The 12,286-nt window shown below is 37.2% G+C and overlaps 1 protein-coding gene across 1 annotated transcript in view; it reads left to right on the forward strand.

Moving 5' to 3' along the window:
• The first annotated feature begins 85 nt into the window (after positions 1 to 85).
• LOC144478399 (ankyrin repeat and SAM domain-containing protein 1A) overlaps positions 86 to 12,286 on the forward strand; it is a 163,522-nt gene continuing 151,321 nt past the window's right edge. The window contains exon 1 of the mRNA XM_078196242.1: positions 86 to 226. Within this exon, the coding sequence (XP_078052368.1) occupies positions 123 to 226 (104 nt within the window). The 5' untranslated portion in view covers positions 86 to 122. The remainder of the gene's footprint in view (positions 227 to 12,286) is intronic.

Here is a 12,286-nt window from a genome sequence, read left to right on the forward strand (position 1 = left end):
TGACGACGCAGTCGGCCCAAGATGGCCACGCTGGATCAATGAAACGCGAGTAATCGTAGTAAAAACAGAAATTGACAAGTGTGCTGGTGAACATCGGGCGTTGATTACGGTGTAAATGGACCATGGGGAAGGATCAGGAGCTGCTAGAGGCAGCGAGAAGCGGAAATGTCACCGTGGTCGAGAAGATTTTGGGTCAACGAGCGAAGAGGAGTGGTCCACTGGCAAGGTGGGTGTCACCGTGCTACACTTTGCTTTTCCTCGGTTCTTTCGCCGTTCCAGCACTCTGTTTCACCTATCGCACGATCGCGTTCGTTCTAAACGCGATCGTTAGCCTTGGTTCCTTGCGAAACAAGCCCACTCTCTGTCAACGTGTTTGGAGATCACCGTTTATCTGTCACCGATCTCTGATGAATTTCTCCGTGCAACGATTCCTCTACTACGAATGAGAGAACTGTCTATGCTATGCCGTATCGACGGCCGATTTCAATTTATTTCTCGTCGCCACGACGTTAGTTCCGCGTTAGCGGTTTATTAATCGGGCACACGTAACTGTGTTCGAATGTAAACCGTATCAAACGAGTCATTACGCGTACCGGTACCCGTGTCTCAGTGAAATTACCTACGCTCGATTGATTGCTACATTTTCCCAATTAATTCGACAATTTCTGAGTGGTTTACGCGACCGTCGTTTTTCTGTTTAATCGCCACGATTTTTGCCGCGTATGGTTGGTGCTGCGTCAATTAAACGTCGAAACGTTTCCGGAGTAAATCGTACGCGTGCCGATTTTTTGGAACCCTTTTTTCAGACCGCTGAACGTTATAATTAACATCTTTGGTTTTTTTCGTCTTTATCTTTCTCTCCCGTTCTCTCTCCTTTTTTTCGTTCGTTTCGATCACGCGAGAGATTTTCGCGGGTATTGCGCCGTTAGACGGTAATTGGATTTACGGCGCGTGTTTTATGAAAACTGGGACCGGGCTCGCTCGAGCTCGCGGGTCCTCAACGCTGCGCCACGCTTGTGTACGACGCTTAATAATTGGGAATTTTCGTATAACGCGTTTAATACGATTCCTAGGTGGAAATGAACCCGGTAGGTAATTTTCCCGGCATAATCAGGCTTGCTCTGAATATCTGTCGAGAGTAATGCGCCCGTATGTGTTCGCGCGTTATTGTTCAGTGATTATTCATGATTTCACCGTGACCATGAATCACCCCGTTCGCGCACGTTGGACAAAGATGCGCTCTCACAAACACGCAACGAATCAGCGTTGCCGATTATTACAGTTTTTATAATAAATCTTTATTTGCTAGAGAGGAACGTTACGAGAGCGATATGTGTTCGTTTATTATTCAATTCGAAACAATCTTTGATAGTTCTCTGTAGAAATATCACTTAAAAATCACTATTTCAAAATTCATAATTTGACGGTCCATGTCAAGCTGTGCTATCATTTGTTTTGAAAAATTATTATTCGATTTCCAAATAAAAATAATTTTTTTCTTGTTTGTTTCATTGTGCATGTATCAACTTAAATTATTTTTGTAATTTGAAATAAAATTTGCTCGAGTTTGACACACGTTATATTTGCAGGAACGAATGAGAGAACTAAATTTCTTAAGGCCGAATATTAAAAAACGGAGCAATTTTATAGACGTCGCGTGACCAATGTGGGTTAATCGCCCGTAGGAACGTGTATTTTTATGGAAGAACACCGGTTAATCTAAAGTTCTTGTATCAGAGGCCTGGAAAGCTGTTCCTACAGTCTGGAAATGGTTCAGATACAAGTTCGCTCGGAAGTTAGTGGGCCATTGTTGAAAGGAAACTTCAGAAAGTGGACATCACGACGATCGTCGAACTTTCGGAGACCGTAAACTGTGCCGCGGCGAAGACGTTGAAAGAAACCGCGAAAGCAATGGCGGAGTCAATTAATTAAAAAATGTGGTTGAGTATACGCGTTGCAATAAAGCTTGGGCCAAACGTTTGTTTGAAAAGGGCTGTTGTTACTCGTCTCTTTATAGCCAGGCTTCTATTGTATTAGCGATATCTTTATGGGGAACAATTTAATTAAATCCCGGTGATAACCAAAGAGAAATGTTCGGTCGTAGCGCGTCTGGAAGCGGCACGAACCGTCTACGAGACTTATCGAGTCAGGCTATTTTCTATTTATGGAGTCGATAAAGGGGCTTATTTGGTGGGTAGCTATTTATTTTCAAGGGTCAATGATAAACCTCACTGGGACCTAATAGATCGTAGAAGAAACGACGGTGCGGCCGAAACGTAATATTTTTGTTCTTATCCGGGGCCATGTGAAAATGCCATTCATGCCTCGAACTCGAACGGTAAATTATACGGATGAAATAAAAGTTGTATACATATACAATATATAGAAGTTGTTTATATATATACTTTTTCAAATACTTTTGTATTGTATTTTTAACGTTTTATCCACCTGTTGTCTTTTTACAGGATTTTCAATGATGTTATATTAAGTGGAAAAATAAAATTCTTTTTTTATATAGTAATTTGATATGAAATAATTAAGTTATATTACCGAGGAGGACTTATAGGTTGATGACTGAAATTGATATTCGTAGTGAACAATTGATTAGTAAAATTTATACTGACTCTCAAAAATGATAAAATCATCGCTAGTAGATAATTTACTGCAGTCACTGACCCTAGGAAGACTGGAGCTATTATGTTTCCATAGTATTACTATTTTCCATAGAGATTATACAGGGTGTCCCGGAAATCGTAGTATAATCGGGCAAGGGGTGACTCTACATAAAAAAAGAAGAATATATTTTGGTATAACATTTTTTCATCCGGCGCTCTGTTTTCGTGATAATCGATAAATTACTCGAAATTACTATTACAATGCTACAATAATTGATGAAAATGTCCTCCTCGCTGCTGCATACATAAGTTTGCTCGATGAATTAATGACATCTGGACAGATTGTAAGTTGTTATCGTTTTTTCATTTTTCGAATGCCTTAATAATCTTATGTTTCAAATGTGTAACATTTAAAACATAAGAAAACAAAAGAAAGCGGAGCTCCGGATGAAAAAATGTTATGCCAAAATATTTTCTTTTTTTTTTATGTAGAATCACTCCCTGCCCGATTGTACTACGATTTCCGGGACACCCTGTATAGTGGACGTAGACAGGTTACAACATTTTCCATTCTGCTTGAATGGAACAACGTTGGAAAATGTATAGTTAAGCGACTGAACTTCCCTGGTAACAGTGCTGAGATTGTACACAAACAGAGACTCGTGTAGAACTTGTTCTAGAGCAAAAAACATTTAGCTTAATAACTTAGTCATCCTGTTCAAATTAACTTGGTTTAACAGCATCGTCATCATGACGTTTAAGAAGCGTCATTTGAATGCGTTGTAACTTTACTCGTTCGGGTTTCATATCATAAGACTCATGCCAATTTTCCGTTTCCGGCCGGTGATCAGAGTTAATGAGTTACAACATTTTGTTCAAAATAGTTATACCGCCTAATTCAATGATAGGGTAGAATAGCAGAGTTACGTTCATTGTTTGTGAGAATAACAGAAGTTTTCTTTTGTTCCGAATCTTTATCGGTTATCGTACCAATTACAATCTCCACCAGTAACTTCATTTTCATTATCGAATAAAACAAACCTTTTTAAATATTATTGACGACAGTTTTTAAAAGATGAGAGGCAATTGAGAGCAGCCTCTGATAATATCTTGTAGATGCCACCATCTACAAAACTTTTCTGCAAATATAATGGAATACACTATTGCTGTAGAGTATTTTTTTTTTTAATTTTTGTAATAATGTTATTTTTTACTTTGTTCGATGTAATCATAAAATAATGTAATATTAGTTTATTTAAGAAGTATATAGTTTTTGTCTCGGATAACTATTCCCTTATGAAATTAAATAATTTCTTACATTTAGGATAAATGTTCCTGCAAATACAGTTAACTAATTATGTTGATTAAGTTGGAAAAGCAGAATAATAATAGCAAAGACATAGTAAATTTTGTATTACATTAGTATTATACGAATATTTATACCTGCTTCATATTCATATTATAAATCATAGTAAAGATCGTGACAGATCAGATCTAAACATTCAAAAGATAAATATCGACAAGAAAGTTCCTCTTTCATTCTTCGTCATACAAACAACGTAGCGCGCATGATTAAAAACGCTCGATGTACATTGAAAAATTGCTGCTATAAATGTTAGAGTATTCGTCGCCCCCTATCGTCCAATCTTGTTATACATATATTTCGCAACGTGTAAACGATATCTGCGCAGCTGTTCACGCGCACGTAACAACTTCCTCGTATCATTTGCAATCTATGCAAATGATAGATCAATTCGCGGAGAAGATAACCGCGCGGCCGAATGATCGTCAGCGATCGGATGGGATCGATCGAAATAAAACGACGGCACGATCGCGGGCTCTCTGCGAACAAGATCGCAGAACGTTCAGACAATAGGTGGCTGCGAGTGCTCGATTTATTCGAGACTCGAATTTAAGTTTCGAAATTTCATCTTACTTTTTCAATTGTAGCACAAACGGATAACATAGATTTTTCTGATTAAATCGAGTCCAAACACGATGTAAATTGAACTTCGTTCATCAAAAAGCTTATTATTATATGTATACATTTGCTTATCAATTATTCGGAAAATAGCTTAAATTAATACGATTTACATGTATCGTGTTTGGACTCATTTTAATCAGAAAAATATCAACTGTCTATTGATGCTATAATTACAAAGGTAAGGGAATAATAATTAAAAATTATAAAGATACATTTACGAGGATTTATTCAATTAGCTTGTTTCATTGAACATACATCATGATAAATGCCGAACTTCTATCGTTGTTGCTCGACGTAGACATTAAATTTATTTTATTTACTTTCACAACTCGTGTGAAATCATTTCTTATCTGGAAACAAGTGTCCGGTACATTTAAACCTATAGGGACCCCCTTCTATTTTTCGGCATAAATGGGTTACGGATAACCCAAAATAGAATCTCTACAATCAAAATACGGTACAAGTGAGAATAATAAAAAAAACTCAATGTTTTAGCTTTTATATACACGTTCGCAGGAAATAAAAAATTACAGAAGTCGTCAGCAACGAAACTGGGTAATGACAAAGTTAACTCCACATGCTGCTTATCGAACCGATGTAAATTTAACCGTGCACTACCGTCCTCGTAAACCTTCATCGGACGATCGGTTCGAGCCGATTGATGCACAGGGACAATTAGTCGAAGCAGTCGGTGGCCTCGCGTCTTTATTGACCCAGTCCCGCGAATTCCTCGACAAAGTCGCCTTTGTCGACGTTTCTCGGGCGTTCGTTAATTAAGTCACGACGCACCGGGACGGGGGGAGCCAGCGTTTGTGTTCGAGAGGGCCGCGCGGATGCATGCTCCTCCTGTACAAGCGGTCGCGCGTGCTTCGAGTGCGTTCACGCACTTTAACACTGATTGTCGCGCGTGAGCAAAAACCACTGGTAAGAAAGGGAACACTAGAGAGAAAGAGCAGATCGCAAGAGGAGGGACCGATGGAGGAGAAAGGCCTCGCAAGAAGCGTGCCCTCTTTCCCCCCTTCGCTGAAGCGGGGCTGCACGAGAGCAGATGAGGCGAAACGAGTGCGAGAAGGACGAAGGGAGGTAGAGACTGGCGCGCGATTCCTAAATGTATCGCACGCCGTGAACGCGCGCCTCCTCTCCTAACAAATTGCCTCTTTTGCTCGTCACCAGCCTTGCAACTTGTCCATAACTACAAAGCTCGCCCGCGGCAACTTTCCACCAAAGCATTTTACTCATCCTCCCATGGTTTCCGTCTTCTCCCTCCACCACCCATTTGCTGCATCTTTCTCTCTCTCTCTCTCTCTCCCCCCTCTGTCTTCTCTGTCTCTTTATCTATCTCTATCTACCTCCTTCTTTGCACCCGTTTCTATTTACTACAAAAACTGTTTACACTAACAGTCTTGCAAATAATAAACATCGGAAAAAATAAAAAAAGTCTGTAATCTTTTTTCCTACATTATTTCGTTTTGAAATGAACGAGTTCTTCAATTTTTTCAATCGGATGCTATTAATTTTTTGTATGTCATACACTGAGGAGTACGGCCGTCACACCACCCCCACTTTTGAGTATTCCAGACTTGTGGATGGGTACGCAAGAAAGGTTAATCTTTAATGATGTGGTGCTATAGTTGTGCAACGATACAATATTCAGTTCATATAAATCTTTGTATCATCAGAAAATTACAATAAAATTTTTTGATGTTCATTATTTATCATACTTCTTCGGCTCATATAATCGACGTTTTTGTATTCCCATCCAGAAATTTGAAATAGTCAAAAATGAGGGTGGTGCTATAATTATGGTCTTCATTGTATGGTAGAATATTGAAAAAGAATTCTATTTGTATAATGTCCTTTAAAGTCTTATAAGATCAAATTCGTGTATAAAGAAATCATATTAAACATTTACTGTAGCCTTTAATCAAATTTGTACTTCTTTAAGATTTACTTAAGATTCGAATATTCGTGTCTCACTTTTCGAAATTGTCCATTTTCGTTTACAAGTTGAGAAAAAATTGCAGAAAATTTACTAGAATTCAATAGTTGTTAGAGAAGAAATTATTTCAAATGATGAAAGTGATTCTGAAGAAAACTATATATATCATTGTGTACCACAGTGTTCATATGTATATTTATATATGAAATTACACAGTTCATCACAATTATATGTATATTACTGACCATTATAAGGCAGAACGTTTATTTTTGCAAAAGCATTTGCTTTTCTGATGTACATACATGGTGAATAAATTTTCCATACCCTAAATTTTCTCATATTCGGAACCCACTTTTCAAATCAGTGAATTTGCATACTTTTAATTTTTATCTTATTAGAGAGAAGTGAAGCTTCTTTAAAATAGTAGATTGTAAAAGAATACATTTTTCAGTTTTGAAAAGTATGATTAAAAAAATATGGGTCTCATATAGGCACTTTTGCCCTACCTTTTTCTCCGTCTTTGTCTCTACCACTTTGTCGCGACCGCTTTCTTGCTCGACACTCTGCCGTGTCGCGCTCAGCCTTTTCGCCATCCTCCTCTCATCCGCCTACTCGACGAGAGATCACAGGAAAGCAATATAAAATGCGACTGGAACCACGCGGTGCAAACGACGCGATGCGAACAACGTGCGCCGAGCCAGACCAGAAATATTTTGCGATGCTAATCGCGGCCTCGATTCGCCACCTCTCCCTGTGGCACTGGCCGCGAACGCGTTTATTCTCTGCGAAGCCGGGCTTTTGTTGACTTTCGATTGGGCAATCATTTTAATCACGACCTCCGGGGACAAGGAAAGGCCTTCGCTCCTCTGGATGCACGGTCTCGGAGCCCTCCGGCATTCCGCGCTCCAGAACTTGTAATGCTCGCTGGATGCGAGTGTTGTCCGCTGAATGCGATAACGTTGTCGACACCCTTTAACTCTCGGTTGTCGTTATGGGTGTGGGTGACCCACAGATTTACTTTCGACATAGTTTTGCTACATCTTCATTGGGATGAAATATAAAAGTTCCGAGAATTTGGGTATGTTCTCATGAAACTATGAATATTGGGACTACAGTGTTTGTATCTATTTGGACGACTAATCTGCAATCAGTAAACTGATTTAGTTTCTAACAATAAATTGAAATTTTTAGATGTTTCATTGAGGTCTGTGGAGAAATGCCTAGAAGGAGTAGCTTAAGAAATATTGAGAAAACTGATAAATAAAGTTATAAATTATCGTAAATATACTCACAATGAATATTACAGTCAGATGTAGTTCTTGTCGAAAGGATTCGTTGTGCGAGCGTTTGCATTAAATCTACCAAGCTCCAAAAGTGACTGACATGTGTTACTCTATGACAGAGGTTGATGCGTGTTACTTAAAATTGAATTTATTAAAATCTTTCGCCATTATTATTGCAGTATGTGTATGAATTGAAAATTTTATTAAATCGTTTGCTATTAGAGAATCTTCTTAATTTAAATAACTTTCAAGTGAACAATGTGAACCGATCACTTTATTCGCTTATGGCTCGAACACACATACGTTCCAGTCTTGGGTCGTGCCAGCAGCATGCTCCAAGGCCGTCCAAGGCCGAAATTTCTTGGGTGACAATTGTCTTGGATCTTTTCCGAATGTAGAAGAGGACATAAAATGAAATGTAGATAATGCAATGTTTCATTTTTAATTTCTTTTTAATGGGACTTTTGCCAATGCAATTGTGAGGTTTTTTTGATTAAAATAAGCTCAAACATGATATTTATTATCATTAATTAAGTATAGATTATCATACTTAACACTTTAGCGGCCGGTCATCTGATGGTAAACATTTTTTTCACACCGGCTATTAAATAAAACTTTATGAAAGCGTTCTCTATAATATTCGCTTTTTGTTATCATAGCGTAATTAAATCTACTAATATTTTTATATTTTCACAAAACTTGCGTAAAAACAATATTTATTTTGTCTATCCTATTTATTTTATTTTCAGTTTACTTATTTTACTCGTCGCGAAAGGTATCTAATATTTAAATTTTTATATAATACTATGGGAGCTGACAGTACCAAAATCTATCACTTTTACTTCAATAATAGATAACAAATTATTGGTTTCTATAACAATCGATTCACACGGGTAAAAAGACGATTTATAGGTTATTGGTCAGTAAAGTGTTAATAAATTACGCTTACACCTTGAAGAGTTAATGATAGAACAGATGTAAAATATAATCATCCTGACACGCAAGTGTGTATCGAGCCTAAATGTTTTGATGGTCTTTACAAGAAGAACAAATGTCAATAATTTGTCTTCTATTGCGCAATGTTTGACGATTTATATCCTTAACATGTTGACACCGGCGTACATCACCGGTGGGTCACACTGTTTGTCCCGTGAGGCGGCACGTATTTGCTTATTTCGCTTGTATTTGACAAAGTAGGTATAAAATAGGTTTCTAAATCTAACATAGTTATTTAATGTTTTTAAATTTCATGCGCCGTCTCACAAAGAAAACCGTGAATATCGACGTCGGCGTCAATGTGTTCAGTGAATTTTTGAATAGCCAGGTGAGTCAAAAAGCATGGGGTAGCGAACATAAACCTGTGCTTCACTTTTTCAATATTATTGACCCCTTGCCGTACATAAACCAGTCAGACTCGTGATGGAGATTTCTAATAACAATCTGTTAAGTATGAATATTCATCCATTCCTTTAAGTAGGAATCAATTTTATTTTCTTGTCACTAATATTTAAACATTGCAGTAAATGTAAGGACACGATGAATATAAAATTCCTTTTCCTTCTAAAAAATTAGTGCAACTGAAAAAATTCTATTGAAAAAAATCACAGTAATTGTAAAGAAAATGGCACGGCAAGGATACCACGATGTTGTCAGAGCACAAGTGGGGAATTTTAAGTGTATCGATGTTGTTAAAAAATTTGGAAGCTCTATGAATAAATTCCATGGAGGCGAGTCTACGTGAAATAATTGCCTCTCCTGTTTACGAAATAGTATTAAAATGGAGCATTACAGGGTCCAGCAACAAGTCAATTACACTCGACCGAGTTCGTTGTAATGTTGTATTCGTTTTCTGCTGCTCTGGAAGAAGGGAATCGATGCGTTAAATGATCCACTAGGGGATAATTAGCCGGCAGCGGGGCATTCTGCCATAACAAGAACGCCGACCGGTGTTCCTACTTAGACGGACCAATGGGCGGACGTCCCTTCGAGACTACCCTTGTATCATCTTTCGAAAAAAGTGGTTGCAAGAGAGGAAGGACCTTTTGCGCTATCAGCACGGATCGTGGTCTTGTTTCCCTATCTTACTAGAGTAGTGAAGTCACTTAGTGTGGTATGGTCAATTACTGTGCCCTTAGTATATTTTTCATCATAATTAACTTTATTTATCGTATAAGACATATTAATTTTGTTTATTTAAATTAAATTAATTATTTACTCGTAAAAATCAAACGTGTAAAAAAATGAAAGCTCTTAAAATACCAGAGAAATTATTTGAATTTGTTAATAGTGAATTTACGAATTTTTCAATTCAACAAAACAGATCAGTGATTATTTATTTGAATTGTTCTTTTTAGTTTCAATTTTAATAGTTTATTTGTTGTGCACAGCAAGTGAAATTATTTGTCACTTAATGTGCAGCTTTACGCAAGCTAGGCTTACATAACCTTAAATTTTAAACCATTCTTGTAATGTTTTTAAAGGAAAGAACTATAAATATGAAGTAACGTAATAATTTCTAATGCGAACTTTTAAATCATTTATTATGATATTACATTCTATTTTTTATAGAGAATAAGTTTTATTAAAGTATGTTAAATAATAAATTTTTATTGCGCACTTTTATTGAGATACAATATTCAGGGAGGGACGTCTTTTTCTTTTTTCTAAATATTTAAAAAAATTAATATTTGTTTTATGAATAAATTTATATCGATAAAGGAAATATTCCTTTATGCCTTTAATAAATGCCAATTGAGTTGCTAACCTTTGTTTTTAAAAACGCAAAGACCAGAAGCCCGCAAACAGGGCACAGTAATTGGCTCCTCATATTTTTGTCTAGAGTATACTGTTCAATCAACAGTTTATTTCTTTTGGTTGCTTGTTTCCTCTTTTCTCGTCTGTCGAACCATCTGGCTCTATTTACGTCTATTCTCCCTATTTTTCGTTGTCACTTCGTTTGGCCTTTGCACCCTTGTTTCGCCGTTTTTCAATTTTTCTTTCTCAAGTTTTATCTTTGTTCCCCTTGACTCCTGGTTTAGTTCATCAGCCTCTCTCTCTCCAATTTGAACCTTGTCCTCCTCCAGCATCTATTTCGAATCCGTCTGGTTCCCTCCGCATCTTTCCACCTTTCTTTGTTCCACTATCGGCCACCCTCTGCCCAGCTCGCCTACTCTATTCGCCTCCGGCGTAAGGGTGCGCTCGTACCGAGCACTCGCATCCGCAGAACCGGAAAGGGCTGGGATAGAAATTCTCCCTTATCCCTCGACATTTTATTGCTTCTCTGACCTCGAGTGCCGGGGAAAATCTCGTAATTCAATGACTCGGGGTTCGCCTGGATATTTCACTCTAAACGCTACTGTTATTGTTTTCGATGAGTCTGCCAGGGTCCTCAAACCTGCACGGTATACATTTTGTTCGTGTTATTATTTTGCGGTCAGCGTATTGGTGCCTTCATAATTTTCTGACGAACATGAGAGGATTAGTGGAATTTTAGGCAAAATGAAGGGTCAGATTTTTGTATTTGAAAATAATCAAAATAAGAGAATACACTACCATGTGTCATCATTGCCGAAAATAGAAGATTGTTTTTAGATCGATTATTGTTAGAACTTTCGTCTATTACAAAGATGAAATATTTATTATATAAAATTAATATATAAAAATTTTTTTTGCTTAAGACATCTTTTTGCTTAAAATAATCATAATAAATCCGGTAATATGCAACAAAGGACGAGCAAAAGATTATTTTCCACATTGCTGTAACGTTTGAATGTTAATAATAAATTAATTTTGGCCTGTCACATTAATTTTCTTCAGTTTCTATTACATTTTTGCTCATTAGGTGGTTTCACTTGATTATTTTGCTTTTTAATCGAGGCTTGGAACGGATTACGTCTAAATACCAATATTGCAATGTGTGCTAAACCGTACGAGATTTTAGAATCAATTACGTCCACTCTAGCATGCTTCGTTGTATAAGAATTTATCTAGATATTAAAAACCATTTACAAAACTATATTTGTAGCAATTTAAAACGGTTAATTCATCAGTCTTGTATACTAAATAAACTTGACGATGAATAGAGAGAAGCACGTTTAAAGTTTCTCTTAATGATATTTTCTGTATTTATGAAATCAGAACATGTCTTATTCATCTTCAGTTTTCAATGCTTGCGCCATACAGCCGTCCTTCAATGTTGGTATCAGCCTCTTTCGCCTCCTTCCGTTCTCATTGAAACGTTCCCCGAGTTTCTTTAGCCGTCATTTACATGAAGCGCTCTGCAATCTTTCTTTTTTGTGTTATATACACTTCTGTTATTCCCCATATCGTAAAAATATTTCAAGACACAGCAGTCTGTCTCGTGCAAACGTGATACACAAAGCGTTTGCTTTCGCGCAAGTTAAGTATTGTGTGACTTGTAAGGTTTTTTCTGCGATAATGGCAAAGACCGGGGTTTCGACAAAAG

The sequence above is a fragment of the Augochlora pura genome, chromosome 2, assembly GCF_028453695.1.
Source record: "Augochlora pura isolate Apur16 chromosome 2, APUR_v2.2.1, whole genome shotgun sequence".
Classification (NCBI taxonomy): domain Eukaryota; kingdom Metazoa; phylum Arthropoda; class Insecta; order Hymenoptera; family Halictidae; genus Augochlora; species Augochlora pura.